Consider the following 18,242-nt stretch of genomic DNA (forward strand, 5'->3'; position numbering starts at 1 on the left):
TGGTCCAATCGTTCATACCTTGTGTATCCAAACACACTGACCTTTTTCTCTTTGTTCACAGAAGAAACAAACCAGTGATGCTCTTTCCTGTTTACATAGTATAAGGCTTAAACGGGAGAGCTCTCTGGGGACGAGGAGACATGTACCAGTTATGATTGTGGCTGTCCGGCAGTCGTCCCTCCAGCATTTGCAATCCTGACAGTCCACACATTTCAATTATTTTCGAGTATTGATGAATCACTCCCTATTGCCCCCAATCAAAGATAAAGTTCATCATACAATGTTACACCCCCAACGGGTCCTTCAGAGAAAAAAATCCAAGTTGATCTGACCATATTTCATCCAATCATCCAATCGAGTAGTTGATAAATAAGTGCCCCCAAGTTTTACCAGATTAATACCCAACAAGATTTGAAATGCACTAGTTCACCAATCAACCTACCAAACCAGGTCAATCGCAACTGATGAACAGCTGCCTCAATGGTCGTTCCAGTATCTATCCCATGATCAGTGGGCATAACAAAAATTATTCAAAGAGAAGGGGAGAATAAACCAACAAGCCTGCAATCTCTCAAATTCTGATGCGGTGCATCAGTGTTGCTCCTTGAGGGCCAACCTTGTACAACTGTACAAGCGTAGGCAGCTGCTGCGCAGAAAATAGAAGGCATCCAGAGAAGTGTAAAATTTTAGTGTAAAGAGCACTGAAAGTGTCTGGAAACAGGAAAAAATTACGGTCAACTTCACTTATCATAGATAACAATGAAAGATGCTATTACAGTTCAAAAATATATGTTCCTACAATACATGACGAATTGCTTCATTTTCCCCGCGGTCAAGTGTCACAGTCAGTCGTAATCAGAGTTGTTTAAAGGGGTAAGCTGCGAAGCCAAGCTGCACCGAACCAAAAACAAAATGCCAGCTTTGATAAAAATGTCCTTCAAGCGGATCCCCCTTGGCCCTCACAGTCTGTAGGGATGAGGTGAGCAAATTAATTTATCTTGTAGCAAAAGACGGAGCCAGGCCTGAAAGCAAGAGTTAAATAACAACAGAGCAGAGCGACAAAAGGGATGTACCTTCAATTAGACTGAGCACACACATAGCCAACTCCGATGATTCTTTTTCATCATCATCAGTGACAAAACAGAGCTCTTGTACATTCATCTGCCAAGCCCTTGAGCTTCTTCGTCTTTCACCACATGAAGAAGCCTCAAGCAAAACCAAGATTGGTGGAATGGATCAGCGTCTGTTCATGAGAAAAAGTGTCCACTCCAATCCAACTCGGTTCTCTATGCCTGCACTCCTGCCAGTTCGTATATGATTCAGGGTTGAATCAGCTCATCAATATTTCATGCCTAAGTTCCAGCTGGCAGGGTGCAGGCATGGCCCAAGCCCCTCAACGGGGCCGAGCTAAACCAAAACTTGCATCAGGTTGCTGTTGATGAGACTGTACATGCACAGAGATGAAAAAACATTGATACCATAACCAAAATCCAACAATTGTGAACAGAAGCAGTAATAATCACATCGAGTGCAAGTCACTAAACCAAATTTACTAAAGGGAGAAATTTATCATCATCAAACAGCTGGGGTCATTCATGGTGATAATCCAAACTTTCCCCCGTTTCTTTCTTTCTTAAGGGAAGGAAGAGATGATATTTCGGACACTGCACAGGATGCGCTAGACACCTTTGGTCAAACAGATATGACAAGAAAGATCACATGTGATTGCTAATATGATTAATGAGTAGAATATTACACGTAGGGTCATCGAACTACAGAAATATCTCACAAAAACTAGGGAAACTGAAAATATTCATCTTACTATTGTACCAAAAGCCCCCTTTTGTTTCAAAAAGAAGAGATTTTTCAACTAATTCTAGGAAAATAGAGCCATTCTAATTGCCATACCTGTGAAAAAGGCTGAACATGTTCATGAGGATGGATGAAAGGCATTCCTGGGTGTTGACATGGATACTGAGAGGAATGCAGATAAATGGCAGGTGTGGAGCGTGCACCAACATGATTCGGATTAAACAGAGGTATAAGAGTATCAGGATGGCCATACCCAATCCCTGCAGGGGTTGATGGTGCGGCCCAGGGCCCTGGTACATGTTGAGGGAGAGGGTGAGGTTGGTGTTCTGTAGATATCTGAGATATGTGACGGGACCCAAGGTGCGGAAATTCGGTGTTGTAATTTAGTGCAGGAGTGTACATAGGCTGGATAGTGTAAGGTCCTCCCCCATTGAACCCAAAACCAGGGTCAAATCTTTGCATATACCTGGAAGAACATTTCATTGTAAATTTTCTCTATTAAACAAAAATAAATCAAGCTCATTGATGTTGTGAGGTAATTAACATCACAAGCATGAGAAATTAATTTCCAGATCCAAACTAGATGAAGTAATTTGCAATCTTCAACAGGTGGGTACTCAAATTATTGACTTGAAAAATAATCATACTTGTCACTATTGGAAGACAATTTTGGTTCCATCAAAAGCTAGTCCTCGTTTTCATTGGCCATGAGCCACTAATTATATCATAGCATTGCAAATCATGAAATTCCCATCAAAAGGACAGACATTGAACATTTTAGCGTGGAAAAGGAGAGAATTCAACTTGCCAGAGAAGTTACACAGCCAAAATCAGTGAAGACATGCCATCCTAAAAATTCTTGAGAAGCTAAAATGCAATTGAATCTCAGGAACAATTTACAGCATTGTTTTACTGTAACACCCTTAAATTTGCTTTTAACTATAATTGATGATTTCCTTAAAATAATGTAAGATTAGAGAAAATTACGGGACAAAAGCCAAAGAACTAAAGAAAAGAAGGGTTAAAATGCAATCACTAATTTAACTAGGTGAAGTAGGATAACTTTTGCATGATTAAGTAGGTGGCGGACAAGTTTTGGCACGTCACGCTTATGAGGGTGTCAAAAGGAAGGTAGAGAGGTGCTTTCTGTCAGAATTTTCAGAATTAACCACATCTTTTTTTCCCCCACTTCTTGAACTTAAGAGAGAGCTAAACACCATCCTACAAACTAACACTACCAAATCATATCTCCCTAGAACAAATTGTGAAGTATTAAGGCTTAAATTCAATAGAGTTGTTAGAAAGACAACCAAGGATAGATTGTGAGATATAAAGGAAAGGAAAGGAAAGGAAAGTAAGTGAATGAAAAAGTAAGGGAATAAGGGCTAAAGCTTAAGGTGAGCGATTAAATTAAAAAGTATGCATAAATCCTATTGTTTTGGATATTTTTATGTATGGAGAATTTTTTTAAAATGGTTGCTGAATATATATATGACCTAAGTTTTGAATAGTTGCTAAATAAGAGTATGGTTACGAAAGATTGAAGTATAACGTGTTCTTTTAAAGTAAAAGATATGTTTTAGCCAAAATATTGTGTTGATATAATTGCACATGATATCTGAAAAGAGTAAAGTTTGCTTTACATGAGATTATGGCCGCCTATATGTTACATTTGACACCATCGGGTAGTATATGGATACGAGATATGGACATTCAATTGTCATACATGTTTACTTGTGAAAATATTATGTCAATATAATGTTGGGCATATATGTTGAAAACTTATGAAGTTTCCCATGCTTATTTCTTTAATCATTCACTAGGTTATCTCATTAGTAGTTGACAAATTATTTTCAGAGAATCAAGGTGAGATTGAAAGAGGGCTCGGGTGATAGGTTACCAACAGAATTGTTTTGGAGTCCTAACTTGAAGTTTTGTATCTTCATAGGTTAGTTTTGAGTATGGGTCATTACACATGTAAATGCATATGTAAACATATCATGCATGAACTCTTGTAGTGTGTGATTGATCAATAGGACAGCTTTGTACAAAGATGTAAAATATAAGTGAATGATCAAGACAAGACCACAAGATATCATGTAAGTTAGTTTAATGGACAGCAGGGTGTGTGTCCTTGTAAATAAATGTTTGGTTGGTAAATTTAATTGATTTGGTACCAATAAGAAGCAGTTAGGTTGGCTCAATCAAACAAAGTGATAGGATGAGGAAATAGACATTATTCCTCACCAGAAGAAAAGAAAGCCACACTGAGAGGATTAGTATAGGAGTTGACAATCTATCCCTGCCAAATAAAGCACATGCCAAGGGAAAGCAAGAGAAAAGCATGAACAAAATACCTGTCATAGCTTCGATCATAGTCCGGGTCCTTCCGATCAACCTCACGGTCCCGAAATATGGCTACCCTATTGTTTGGTCTATACCTACCAACTGGCTCCTTCTCGATTCTTGTTCTAGCTAATGTTGCTGATCTAATGTTACTTGTGGAAGATTCAATTAAACCCCGTCCAGAACTTAAATCAGGAATACCTGGAGCAGATTTCTCTTCTGACTTTGATATATCAAATGTACCAAGCTGGGAACAATCCTGCGACCTTGGTTCACTGTCCGGTTTCCCAATAGTACCACCAGTGGAACTACTAGAGTTAAATATCCGTTCACGTGCCTTGTTGTACTCCTCTTTTCTTTCCTCCACACTTTTGGAATTATTTGTCTTCAATGAATTTGAATTGTTGGCAGTTTGAGACCCTTTTTGTGGCCTCTGTTTAATTGCAACCTTAACAGTATCACCGTCTTCTGATGGCAAACTCACAGGGATGTCAGCCAGGCGAATCAAGGGAAGCCTGCAGTTGGAAGTCTTGCAGACAATAATTCTGGAGCCAGAGCCATCAGGTAAACTATTGTCTAACAAAACCATTGATTGCAATGAGTAATGCTGTGCTACACGATGTGCTGCCAGCCTTAAATATGAAGTAGGCAACTGTTGAAACTCTAGTTGTTGTTGGTTTGGATCACGGATAAACTTCTCTATGTCTTGTTCCATCCGCAAAACTAAACAACAGAGATTACATGTCTTTACTCGGATGAAGAAAAAAGGATACAAGGGATGATCAAAACCACTTAAAAAGGACAGAAATGATGTGAATAAAGACAACCGGCAGGTCATCCTTCTGCTCTCATAACACTGACTTTTGTATAAAGAGAAGCAAGGAACTCATAAGATCGTTATAATTATATTACAATCATTAACAACTGCATCTTTAAAAAAAACCCCTTGTCAAGCCTAATTTCACTAAGAAATTGTAACCCCTAAATTATTCAAGAATCTGGGTTGAAACCAGCCTAATATTCTATTCATAACCCTAGCCTATCCCAACCCCTCCCCTCCCCAAAAATAAATCCGACGAAAAGAAAGCACTCTGTAGATCTACCAGAACTCCATCTAGTTAATTATTAAGAAAATCACCCACCTAAGTCTCCCTCTCGTGCAATCAAACAAAAACCACCAGAAAATTTCCTTAAACTCAACACTCCCTAAAAGTTTCTAATAGAACAATTTCCTACTCCTATATTCTCACCATCACCATGCATCTAGAATCGTCACTTTCTTCAAAGGTCAATACTCAATTCCCGCACAATAACTGAACCTGACACGCTAAGCACGTTTACAACCCAGTGAAAAACAACACCACACAAAATCTTCAGCAAAATCAACACCATCCCACATATTACGAAAACCTTATTCAGCTAAATTCACGCAAATAAACAAATTAATTAATTAAAAAACTCACTTGAGAGGCGTTCGCGAGTGTTCTGCAAGGCCTCAAGGAGAAACTGGTCGACTTGATTAGCAACATCATCCGTTACTTTCTCACCCGGACCCGGACCCGAGCGAGGGAGCTGATCTTGAGGCTGTTGATGTTTAGTCTCTTTATTCAGAGACAAACGATTCATCGTCTGGTCTAGATCAGCCACCTCCCATGAATCAGGGGCACCGAGATCCTCCTCCGCCACCACAGAGCCCTCCATGACCACAGCAGATAGGCCTGAACAGAGAGGAAACAAGAGAGAAGGAATAATTGTCAGGGCTTGTGCGATTGGATTGTGATAGTCATCAAATCAGGGTTTGTTAAAGGGGGGCGATTGATTTCATGTGGATTTAGGTTAGGGTTTGTGATTTGGTGATTTTGTTTTTCAGAGAAATTTTTATCGAGAAGGAGAGAAGGAGAGACGATAGGGTTTGACGATGGCGGACTGGCGCGTGTTCTTTCAGTGCAAGCGATGTTATATTCTGTGTCACACGTGGCGCTTAAGAGGGTATTAACTGTCGTTTTTTAAAATATATCAAAATTTTATTTTTAATTTTTAATTTTTTTATTACACATTAAAAACAATCTAAAAATATAAAAATTTAATATTTAAAAAACGCAATGTAATTCCAGGCTGCGCCTCAATATCCGTATAGATAATGGGACGTTGCGTGCGCTTATGGGTTTGTTTGGCTGTGTGGTTGAGGTTACTTTTCAAATAGTTTTTCATGTCAAAATGCATATTAATGATTTTTTTTATTTTTAAAAAATTATTTTTAACATCAGCACATCAAAATGATTTAAAAACACTAAAAACATATTAATTTAAAGTTAATAAAAAAATAAAAAATTTTCAAATTTTATCAAAAGTGCTTTTAAAACGCAGAAACAAACAGGCCCTACATATTTTCATTTGTTTATTTATGTTTAATTATTACTTCCCGTTATGCTCAATTTTCTTATTTATTTTATAAGTAAATTCACTTTTTTATTAAATGATTTAAGCATAAATCTTTATTCAAAGATGAGAATATTTCAAGGATAAAATTAATATAAAAATATTCCGGTATAGAATTAAGGTTATGAAAATAACTTAGGAATATGACATAAATCTTTATTCAAAGATTAAAATAATTTAAAAATGAAATTAATATAAAAAATAATCTGAATATAAAATTAAGACTATGACAATAACTTAGCGATATTTGAGGTTTGCTCAGATATTTGTTCGTTGATTGTCTGATTGATGTATGTTGGGCTGAGAAACTTTTTGAAAGCTGTTATCCTACTCCATCCTATTTATTTTAACTTTATATCAAGGAAATCCAAAAAAAAAAAAAAATCAAGTTCCCATTGCATAAAACGATAAACACCTTGCATATTTCATAATGAAAATATCAGACCATCCTTTATTATTTTGTTCAGACACGTGTTTAACGTGATTTTAAAAGGATAGATAAAGTTATCTTTAAAATTATTATCATTTGCTCTTTGTTGCTCTTCATGGTTTAATAACACGGGATAGAATGACAATTTAGCATGATTTGGTGATTAAATATCTGTTTGTTTTATGATAATTACTTTCTAATTTTTTTTGTATTTGTTTTTTTTTTTATAAAACTTGATTAATAAGAAATATTTTTTAATTAAATAAAAATTTATCTTGATTTTTAGAAAAATATTTTCTTTTATCTTGTAAGGAATACACTTTCAGAAGTCAAGAAAAAATAGAAAAAAATATCTAATTATATCAAATTTGATTTTTAAATTTTTTATTGTTGTATATTTATTTTAATATTTTTTATTTTATTCATTAAAATTTAATTTAATTTAATTTTTACATAAACTTTGGTCTTGATTATTTGTTTTTCTCTTATTTATTTATCAATTGAAATTCTTTTACATATAAGATTTGGTCTCATTATTTTGATTATATTTTATTTTATTTGAAATAATTTATGAATTTTTTTTTCAATTTGATTATTATTCAACTTTTTTATTCATCAGATTTAATTCTTATTTTTAAATAAACTTGAAAAAAATATTAATAAGTTATTTTTAGTTTACTTTTCATGATATAATTAAATACTGAAAAATATTTTTTAATTTATTTTTTATGACATCATCAAGTATCAAAAAATAATTTATTTTTTGAAATTTCCTTTCTATGAAAACAACGTTTAAAAAATAAATTAATTTTCAGCAAACAGGGCGTAAGAAATATTTAGCTGGAATTAGCCTTGGTGCACTAATAGATAGGGACTAAAGGTGTAGACTTCTCAAAACACAAGGATCAAAGCACACTTCCAAATTTCCAATTATGATCTCTTAAAATCAACGGTCCAAAACCACCCAACTCCCTGCCGCCAAAGCTGCTGATCAATTTATCTACCCTCATTTATCCTCTTATTTACATTAACACCGCAACCATTAAAAAGCTCGAAGTTTTGCATCTCTCTGCAGCGATTTCCCATTCAAAACTGCACAACAAGAGAAAAACAATGAAGGGTTTTGGCAGGTTAATATCGCGAGCTTTGTTAAACCAAAAAAGATTCGAACTTTGCAGAGAAATCAATACTACATGTCGATTAACACCTTGCCGTTTTATACATGTTTCATCAGCAATGGCACCGTTCTTGCACAGCCGTGGTGGTGCTTTCTCTGATTGCAAGACGTTGAAGTCTTCTTTGCACCCAGAGAAATGGACCCTTTTGACAGGTTGGTCTGTTTTGATTGAAATTATTGTTACTTTTTGTTATTTCTGCCTTGCGGTTTGAATTTTTATGTTTTATGTTAGTTGTTGTTTTAAGACATGTAAAGGGTCTTTTGTTTTAAGATAAGTAAAATGGGATGCTACAGATTTTATCCGAGGGTCTTGGGATATGCTGTAAAGTTATGAATTCTAGAGGTTGCAATGCTTTTTTCTGGCCTTGTAATTAAAGACTCAGTGGAGTTAATTAAGCTGAGTTGTGATGGTCGGTGCAGCGCCGAGGAGGACAATGTTTATACAAACCCAGTCCACACCGAATCCATTATCCCTTATGTTTCATCCTGGGAAGCCAATTATGGATGTAGGGAGTGCGGATTTCCCAAATGCTCGTTCAGCTATGAATTCTCCGTTGGCGAAATCTATTTACGAAATTGATGGTAAGATAGAATTGGTTTTGTTCTTAGGCTAACCTTATGCTACAATTGTTTATAATTTTTTAATTTGTATCCTGTATTGTTTTTCCATAGGCATCACTCGAGTTTTCTTTGGATCTGATTTTGTCACCGTAACAAAGTCAGATGATGCTTCTTGGGAGTTCCTAGAACCTGAGATATTTGCAGCAATCATGGACTTTTATTCTTCTGGAGAACCTTTGTTTCAAGACTCAAAAACTGCTGCAGCGAAGGACACGGCTATTAGCGAGGTATATCTTTAGTGTACTGATTTTCCAGCAGTCCACACAAATGAAGCTTGCTTGTTCGGAGTATGCTTTTTCACATCTTTGTTATTTAAGCTTGCATTTCACATTGGGTGGTCCTTGGTATGTACTTATGTGGAAAAATCCAAGGTTAGGTTCCTACAGAAAGTTTCTCTTGGGCATGAACTTATAGCAAGGTGTAACTATGTTCTCTTTCTAATTCCCCCCTCTCTCAGTTTCATATTTAATCAACATGGATGTAGCATGTTATGCAGTTTTTCAGTACCCATATGCCAAATATTAATGTCATGAGCAATTGAATAGTGCTTTCATCCATTTTCTATGTATCTGGTATGAAGTTCAATAGATGTCTGCTGTAGTAGATTTCTGTAAAATAGCTGAATATAGTTTATGTTTTCACTTGAAAGTAGCTGGGATTTTGAAGGATTTCATTGTTTATTCTCTAATGATCTTAACTAATTTAAATTGAGCATTAAGCACTCAATATGAAAATATTAATGCTTGCCAATACAGGACGACTCAGAAACTGTGACAATGATTAAAGAGCTGTTGGAGACTCGTATTCGACCAGCAGTGCGGATGATGGTGGAGATATTGAGTATCGGGGTTTTGATGAGTAGGTTTTTCTTCTCATGGTTAAACATGTTCACAGCGTATTGAATGAACAATCCACGTTGTTTCTTATAATTAATTGAAATTTGTATTTTTTTCTCTTTAGGGAAACTGGGGTAGTCAAATTGACAATGCAAGGAGCATGCAGTGGCTGCCCGAGCTCTTCTGTCACTTTGAAATCTGGAATAGAGAATATGCTGATGCATTATGTACCAGAGGTAACAAGTGAAAATCATGTTTGAGATTTCCAGTTGATGTAAAATCACAGTTTTTGTTTTAACTTTTATCGGGCTCTGCAGTAAAGTTCAAAACTTGGTGTGCATTCCTAAGTTGATTTCACTTTTTAAGGGTGGACTGTGTGTTTGTAATTTGCGTGTCTATGAGTTTGCTATGAATTAACTTAAGCATGTATGAACAGAACTAAAGAATGAAACCCGATGAAAACTAATGCCATGACAAGCTGCATATATTCATGAGTTATAGAACTTACCAGGAAAATGCTCATTTGGTGAAAGCATTAAAACCTGATTACAAAGCTTGGGGATAATGGAGATAAACTATGGCATTAATTGATTCGTGGCTAGTTCTTGAAGATACCCAGGGGTGCAGCTTCCTAACTATGCCCCTCCTGTGTTAAGTACACAAATCTAGTTTGTGCTACTGTTTGAATAGATTATTATGTTCTGAAGTGCATTATCACTAGTAATTAACATTTTTTTTTAAAAAAAGAAATTAGAAAGATGAGAGTGTTAACATGCATTTAGAAAGAAAGAACGATGATGTTTAGAAAGAAATCGTGTTGAAGGGATTAATTGGCCTTAGAAATAATGAGAAAAACGAGACCATCTGCAAAGTGGTTTCTATTGTTTCAGTCCATCTCTCTCTGTATAGGAAAATATGGGTACACATTTGCGCATCTCCTCTTTAATTGTGTGCTTCCAAACTTCTAGCTTCCTTGCTCGATAAGTTCTTGTGTTACCATATATGTCTAACTGTTGCTAGTGCCATTGCTTTAACGCTTTACATAGCCCATGATTTTGCTTGACATCATCTTTTGTTTCCCTGGCTATTAATAGTTGGTAAACTTGCGAGTGGGATTCAACTATTTTTCTTCCCTTTGCATTTCTGTCAATTAAACTCATGAAAATCTTCTGCATTCAGGTGAAAGGTGTGGAACAAGAATTGGATGCTGGAGATGAGGATGCAGCACTGGCAAGCCAGATAGACTAGTCAAAGTCCTTTTTTCCCCTTCTCACATAACATGTCCTGATGTATAGTGGACCCTAAAAGAACAGAACTTCCCTACTTCCTGTATACCTCTCTGTACAGGAGCAAATAAAGTTCATGGGTTCAAATTAACTTGATATCAGTAGAGCAAACGTTATATTTTCATGTAAAATAAATATAATCGCAGTGCAAGAGTAAGAATGTAGAGCTGTATGAACATTGTATTACTTGCGGAAAATCGGTTTTTCTGTCATTTAATTTTGTTATTTTGGGACATTGTAAAAGAAGTTTCTGTATTTCTACTCTTATTCTCTCAATCTTCCACTACCAATGACATTAATAAACTTCACTGCATGGATTGGGGTAGCAGTTGATGGATGGTTGAATAGCCTTGCCGTGTTTTTTGGCTGTGGTGGTCATGCTGGCATAGTTAACTGTTTCTTGAGTCCGGCTTAGGGATGGCAGTTGATATTTATGGTCAGTTTATCTATTATCCATGTACAAACCCGAACCCATTTTGAATATTACTGGATATGGATTTTTAAATTACTGGGTTTGGATGGAATTGCTTCGAGGGCCATGAACTCAGTTTATTTTTATGCATCCACAAAAAAAGCCTGTTCCTGAAACTCATTATAAATAGGGATGGTAATGGTTCGGTGCCGTGTTTATACCCAAAACATCATTTGTACACGACTCGCATCTAGTTAAGTTCGGTAAGAAGTCTTCTTCACCTGTTAGATATTCATCGTGGAGATTAGATTATTAGATTTGTTTTATAGGATTTATAATAATTATATACATATGGTAAGAATACCAGGTTGGTTAAACTTTTCATCCACATCCGACTAGGGGTGATTATTTTCGGTTCGGTTATGTTTTTATCAAAAAAAGTAACCAAACCAAAATTTTTTTTTTGAAAAAAAAACCGAAACCGAACCGAAACCGGGTCAAACCGACTGGTTTCGGTTCGGTTCGGTTTTTTAGGGCAAAAACCGATTCAAACCGGTTTGGCTCGGTTTTTCCGGTTTTGGCTCGGTTTTCTTGGTTTTTTCCGGTTTTGGCTCGGTTTTTTTCGGTTTGGCTCGGTTTTTTCGGTTTGGCTTGGTTTTGGCTCAGTTTGGCTCGGTTTTTTTTCCGGTTTTTTGTCGGTTTCGGTTCGGTTCGGTTTTTTCTGTTTTTTTATAAAACCAAAACCGAACCGAACCGGCAGGTTTTTTCAAAAATTTAATCGGTTTTTTTCGGTTCGGTTTTTTCAGTTATTTTTTTTTCCGGTTTTCTCGGTTTAATCGGTTTTCCGGTTTTTTTGCTCACCCCTACATCCGACCCAAGTAAAACCAAATCAGTTTCACTAGATCGGTTTTGACTTTGATTAGATTAAAAATCCTAAACAAACTAAGTCAAGTTATGCCAATCCTCCGTGAAATTATCATCATATATAAAATGATAAATAAATAAATCCTTGAACAAACAATTTTTTAAAAATAATTTTGATTTGAAAAGGCTTTAAATTAATGCTTTTTTTTAGTGATTTGTAATGGTTTTAATATACTAATATAAAAAAATTATTTTAATAAATTTCTAAATAAAAAAAATATTTTAAAAAATACTCGAAAATATATCAGCATACGGTGGTCTCAATCTCACTGAAAAAGAATCAACTTTCTAGACCAGGAACCTATCTAGAATCATGGGTTCATTGATGTCCTTCTTGAGCATATCTCATCACATAAGAATGTCAAAACAAATCATCACCAGTAAGAATATACCCAAATGTTTACCTTAGGAAGCATATTCTTTTCTTTTCTTTTTCCCACAGTGGCCAATACATAAATGCTTGATGATGACTCTAAAAAGAAGAAAAGGGACAGTGATTATTTGAAAGAGGAAACAAATGATAAAGATCTTCCCATCACTTCTCTTTTTTTTTTTCTTCGTTGCAATCCAAATCTTAAGCTGACTTTATCTAGGCACTGTCTCTTCATCAATCTTCTAAAAAAAATCCTGTTTTGAGTTGCGTTTACTTTTAATTAATGTTTTTTTTATTTCTAAATTATTTTAATATACTAATTTTTCACCGCAGTTCGGCCTAACACTATTTTGATTTTTTAACATGCAATGTTGTTCAAATTCAATAAGAGGTCGACAAAACAAATTTTCTATAATTAAATAATTTACCACGTTTAAAATCCCGAAGTTGAGGATCTCAATCTCAAAACATGTAAGGATTTCAATCTCCAAAGGGGCCCACCACCGCTTTGTAATTATTGGCAATGATCGATGTAGGGCCAGGTAGGTAGTTGGTAGTGTTACGTAGTTCGCGGATTATCAAACATCCATTCTTAACTTTAATCACAATGATGCCTAGTAGGGGCCAGATGGGCTGATCCATGGCCATCTCATCACAAGTACTCTGTACTCAATCATCATCCACAGGCAAACTAAACCCTTGACACACGACAAACTTAACCCAGCACGTGAATTCATGTAGCTAGCACAAGTGTGTCTGAGAGTGCTTTTATTTCAGTTTTTAATCTTAATTTTTTAGTTTTCTTAATTTCAAACAACATTTAATTATTGTTTTTAGTGTTTTTTTTATAATTATAATATGTTGATTTAAAAAAAAAATGTTAAAAGATCTCATTTTAATATATCTTTGATGAACAACCAGCCGTACAACACGATCTCAGTCAGAGACTTGAACTTAATGGGTTTTGTCACCCTTTAAATACTGAAAGGAAAACCCTTTTCATGGCCGTGTCAAAGCTATCATTTTCATCTTGTATCCCTTTTTGTCACCATCTTTGGCAGGGTTAATTTCTATTGTTTCTTGCAAGAAAAAAAGCCAGTGCTCAGTTCTTGGAGATATTAGTTATGGTGTTTAAGGACTGTGTTGGCGGGTTGAAAGAGCTTAGGCCTTTAGCACACTTGTTGTTGCCACTATGTTTTCATTGGATCGCCGAGGAAATGACTGTTTCTGTTCTTGTCGATGTTGTTACTTCTGCTTTGTGTCCTGGTCAGACTACATGCTCCGAGGCTATTTACATCAGTGGTCTCCAACAAACGGTAAACATAAGAAATGCTTGCTCTGCTTATTGTTTTTTACTATTGTTTGCTTGGTTTGCGAGAAAATGAAAGAAAACGGAAATAGGGTTTTTTGAATTTTGTGGTTCTTTTATGTGTTTTACGGCTTGGAGCTGATTAAGCACTAATTTTTATAATTTAAGAAGTTTTGCTAATTGGGTTTGTGGGAAATGTCAGTTTCTCAGTTTTCATTTATTGGAAAAAAAACAAAGGTTTGAGAGGAAGGGAATGTATTCCTCATGTATGGATACTAGGTAGTAGGCAGGATCATTCTAGAATTTTGGGATTTACCCTTTTTTTCCCAACAATCGAGTCAGATATTATTATTTGGTCTGCACTTCCCATGTGAATCTTTTGAGCCAATTAGGGCATGCCTGGGTTCACATTTGACGGTGATCATGATTTTGTGTTTCAGTAATGCTAAATAGGGTAATTAGAATTCAAGTGAAGAAATTTGCAGTGTGTAGTTTTCATGTTTAACCAGCACTCAAAACTGATTGATTACAAAACAGGATTAAAATTCTTCAAGCAAGAGATGATTCCTTTTGCTTGTAGGTGGTTGGAATTTTCAAGATGGTGGTATTACCACTCCTAGGCCAGCTTGCAGATGAATATGGGCGTAAACCGCTTCTCCTCATTACTGTATCAACATCCATATTCCCTTTTGGTATGTTCCAGATGAGCATTTCTGATCAGAAACTAGGATTTATGGAAGGCTTGTACATTCTACTTGGAATACTGAATTCATTGTTATGGATATATGCAGCGAAGCAACACACAGTCTTAACTTATTTGAAGGTTCACACGTACACACTGCAACCAAGATTATTCTGCTGATTTTTTAATTTTATTTTCTATTTTCCTTTTCTATTGTTTCAGCTGTGCTTGCCTGGAACCAATCGAGGGGATCTGTGTATGTGTACTATGTGCTCCGGACAATTTCATTTATTATAAGTCAAGGAAGTATTTTCTGCATTGCTGTTGCTTACGCGGTATGAGTTTTCAACCAAAAAAATAAAAAAAAAATCGTGTCATGGTTAAGGATACTGAGGCATCACAGTTTCATCCCTTTGGTAGGCAGATATTATCGAAGAAGGAAACAGGGCTGCAGCATTTAGTTGGATCACTGGTTTCTTTTCTGCTTCTCATGTCTTAGGCAATCTTCTGGCACGTTTTCTTCCTGAGAAATACATTTTTGTGGTAAGTAGGTTCTGTGAGATTTTCAAGCTAGCTAGGAGCATGGTTTTTTCATACTCATCTGTTGATTTTTTTTATTTACTTTATTTTGTACTCTAGAAATCATCTACAATCATCATTTGATAAAATTAAGCCTTTTGTTTCAGGTTTCAATTGCTTTCTTGATCTTTAGTCCAGTTTATATGCATTTTCTTCTAGCTGAGACGGTTGAACAGGTTCCAAAGAGGGATCGAGATTCAACCTTCTTGACTAGGATAATAAATGTTGCACACAAAAGATACGAATCAATGAGAGATGCTGCAGCTGTAGTGTTTAAGAGGTACTTGCTCCTCTTCAAATACATTCATTTATTTTGTCCTGCTGCATTATTTTTGTTTTTTGAGCAAAGCAACATTCTTTTACCTTTCATTTTTTCAGCCCTACACTTAGAGGCATTTCGTTTGTTTCCTTCTTCTATGAGCTGGGAATGTCCGGCATCAGCTCAGTTTTACTTGTAAGTTCCCTTTATGTCTACCCTTATTTAAATCTTGATTATCAGAGAAATTAAACCCTTGGAAAACAAGGACTGGCCTTAATTGTAATATGGCGCATATCTACTCTGTTCTCTTTCTATTTAGATCCCCTGATTGCTTGTAACCTACCTATGCAGTTCTATCTGAAGGCAGTGTTCGGTTTTAACAAGAATCAATATTCGGAAATCCTGTCGATGGTAGGAATCGGTGCAATCTTTTCTCAGGTATGACATGGAGATAATGTTTCTGTTGTTTCATTTACTAACCTAAAGGGATTACTGTGCTTAAATAAATAAAAATTGCTGGGCTCTTTCTTTGGAAACATGTAAATCAAACGCTTTATATGTGGTCCCTTTATTCATTGTTCTCAGCTCATCATAGGATCTCAATGGAATTTCAATGAACTTGAGAGCTTCTGTTGCCTAACATATGTTTGTTTTGTGTCTGGTGTCTAGATTTTGTTGCTTCCTCTTCTCAATCCATTGGTCGGAGAGGGAGGGATATTATCTCTAGCCTTACTTGCATCAATAGCTTATGTAAGTTGCCACTCCCAACCATCTCAGCAACCAATGCACATGTTGAGAAATAGAAAGAAAATTCTAACGGGTGCTTTTTCTCTGAACAGGGTTTGCTCTATGGCCTGGCGTGGGCATCTTGGGTATGTACATTTCGCCTAATTCCTAAGAGTTAGTTTTCCCATGACACTTTTGAAAAAATAAAAAAATTTCTATCCTGAACCAACACTTCGCCACTCTGGGGCAACCGCTTTATTTAAACGAGCATACAAAGTTCTTTATACATTTTTTATTGCCCAATGCAGGTGCCATACTTGAGTGCCTCATTTGGAGCCATTTATATCCTCGTGAAGCCCGCTGTAAGTACTACGATCCTCACTCTCTTTTCTTCTGAACATCAGAGAAGAAGGGTCATCACTGACTACTTTAATTTTGTCGCTGTTTATGTTCTGAATTGCTTGACGTGCAGACTTATGCTATTATTTCCAAAGGTTCAGGCTCAATGAATCAGGTTTGCAAAACTAGCGCAGTCTGGCATGAACATTTAGTATTTTCTGCCTTTATTCCATTCCTACGAGCAAATTTGCCAACTTTTGATGCTGGCAGAAGCAGCTTAGCAGTGCGTCTTTTCTTAATTTGAGGCTCAAGCTAGAGTTTGCATTACGAGTCTCTGAAAGTGCTTTTAAAAGTCTGCATATTTATGAATGACCTATATCCATTGCTTACATGTTCTAGTACACTGGTTTACTGCAGGGAAAAACACAGGGATTTGTTGCTGGTGTCCAGTCAATAGCAAGTTTCTTATCCCCTCTCGCAATGAGTCCATTGACTTGTGAGTCCCCGATGTCAACATTCTTTCTTTGGTTATTACAACAAGCATTCCATCTTGCTTGCTCATTGATGAATTTTGTTTCAGCATGGTTCCTATCTAGCACTGCCCCTTTCGACTGTAAAGGTTTCAGCATTATAGTTGCTTCAGTAAGCATGGTAAGGCCCTGCACAACCTCACCCTCCATCGCCCTTTCTCCTTTCTCCCAACTAACCACCGACTATTCTGTTTTCTCAGATGATTGCTTTATGCTTTGCTTGCCTACTTAAGCCGGACGAAAAGTTGAGCCATGACCCGGAAGACGAAATCGAAGCTCCACTCCTACGTGAAAGTTAACCGAGTGCCAAACTACTATTCTTCACAGCCAGATCATGTACATGTCCAAGCATTTCTTGCATATATAATAAACTAATTGTCAATGAAATTAAAAACTTCCCTGGCAAAAATTTCTTCTCTTATCCCTGTAACAACATCTCAAATCTGCGTACGGCATGCCTCTGCACTCCAGTTAAATGGAGACTGACCCAAAGGCCTAACTGTCCATTGACATGACTAGGAACAGAAAGTTTTGGACTTCCCTTTTTTTAATTTTAGTTTCAATTGTCAGGACATCCTTAGACTAGATTTCAAGCACTCAGTTTTTCTCAAATCCTAAGATTTTCAGAAAAGTATTAAAAATATATCTTTTTATTTTTAAAAATTATTTTTTATATCAATTCATTAAAATAATTAAAAAATATCAAAAGATATTAATTTAAAATTAAAAAAATTAAAAAAAAATTAAAATTTTTTAAAACGAAAAAAAAAAACTTGAGATTATAACATTGGTCAGGTTCGATAGTAAAGTTTTGAACACCATGACTATGCTTTCTAGGAACAATTTATTACTGTTCTAATACCATAGTTATCATTATCATGATGGATTATGGTTTTACCTGATAAACTTATAATGATATTATTTTGTTTTTTTAAAATTAAATGATATTAATTTAGATAGAAAAAAAACAAAAAAATACAAATCAAATGATATCATTTTATTTTTCAAAATAAAATAATATTTTTTAGATATAAATTTTTTTAAAAAAACTAAAATGCATCGCGGTGTTATTTATATATAAAAAAACCACATGAAATCAATTTTCAAACTAGCTTATAATGAAATCTGGCTTGAATTATGCTCTTGATCGGTACATTACCAG

The 18,242-nt window shown here is 35.6% G+C and overlaps 2 protein-coding genes and 1 pseudogene across 6 annotated transcripts; 2 read left to right on the top strand and 1 right to left on the bottom strand.

Annotated features, from left to right (window-relative positions):
- Positions 1-728: 728 nt before the first annotated feature.
- On the bottom strand, positions 729-6,105 carry LOC7486913 (uncharacterized). The gene is made up of 5 exons (XM_002311917.4): positions 5,622-6,105; positions 4,170-4,881; positions 1,909-2,278; positions 1,074-1,444; positions 729-966 (listed from the first exon to the last, which is right to left on the bottom strand). Exons 1-4 carry the CDS (start codon positions 5,857-5,859, stop codon positions 1,394-1,396), a joined length of 1,371 nt encoding a protein of 456 aa, XP_002311953.4. The 5' UTR covers positions 5,860-6,105; the 3' UTR covers positions 729-966; positions 1,074-1,393.
- A 1,959-nt stretch (positions 6,106-8,064) lies between these two features.
- On the top strand, positions 8,065-11,294 carry LOC7490904 (nifU-like protein 4, mitochondrial; annotated as a pseudogene).
- Positions 11,295-13,367: 2,073 nt separating this feature from the next.
- Positions 13,368-17,489, top strand: LOC7486914 (uncharacterized). Of its 5 annotated transcripts, none has more exons than XM_024606551.2 (14): positions 13,368-13,972; positions 14,546-14,657; positions 14,870-14,982; positions 15,068-15,190; positions 15,334-15,506; positions 15,605-15,680; positions 15,837-15,923; positions 16,155-16,235; positions 16,325-16,357; positions 16,520-16,573; positions 16,684-16,725; positions 16,968-17,046; positions 17,131-17,201; positions 17,314-17,489. In XM_024606551.2, exons 1-14 carry the CDS (start codon positions 13,781-13,783, stop codon positions 17,377-17,379), a joined length of 1,302 nt encoding a protein of 433 aa, XP_024462319.2. In that variant the 5' UTR covers positions 13,368-13,780; the 3' UTR covers positions 17,380-17,489. The 5 variants fall into 5 exon arrangements, with proteins under 5 accessions (XP_024462319.2, XP_024462324.2, XP_024462320.2 ...); XM_002310982.4 differs by having other exon boundaries at positions 13,382-13,972; positions 17,281-17,489; XM_024606553.2 differs by having other exon boundaries at positions 13,834-13,972; positions 14,503-14,657; positions 17,281-17,489.
- The last annotated feature ends 753 nt before the right edge of the window (positions 17,490-18,242 follow it).

This window comes from Populus trichocarpa, chromosome 8, assembly GCF_000002775.5.
Source record: "Populus trichocarpa isolate Nisqually-1 chromosome 8, P.trichocarpa_v4.1, whole genome shotgun sequence".
NCBI classification, from domain to species: domain Eukaryota; kingdom Viridiplantae; phylum Streptophyta; class Magnoliopsida; order Malpighiales; family Salicaceae; genus Populus; species Populus trichocarpa.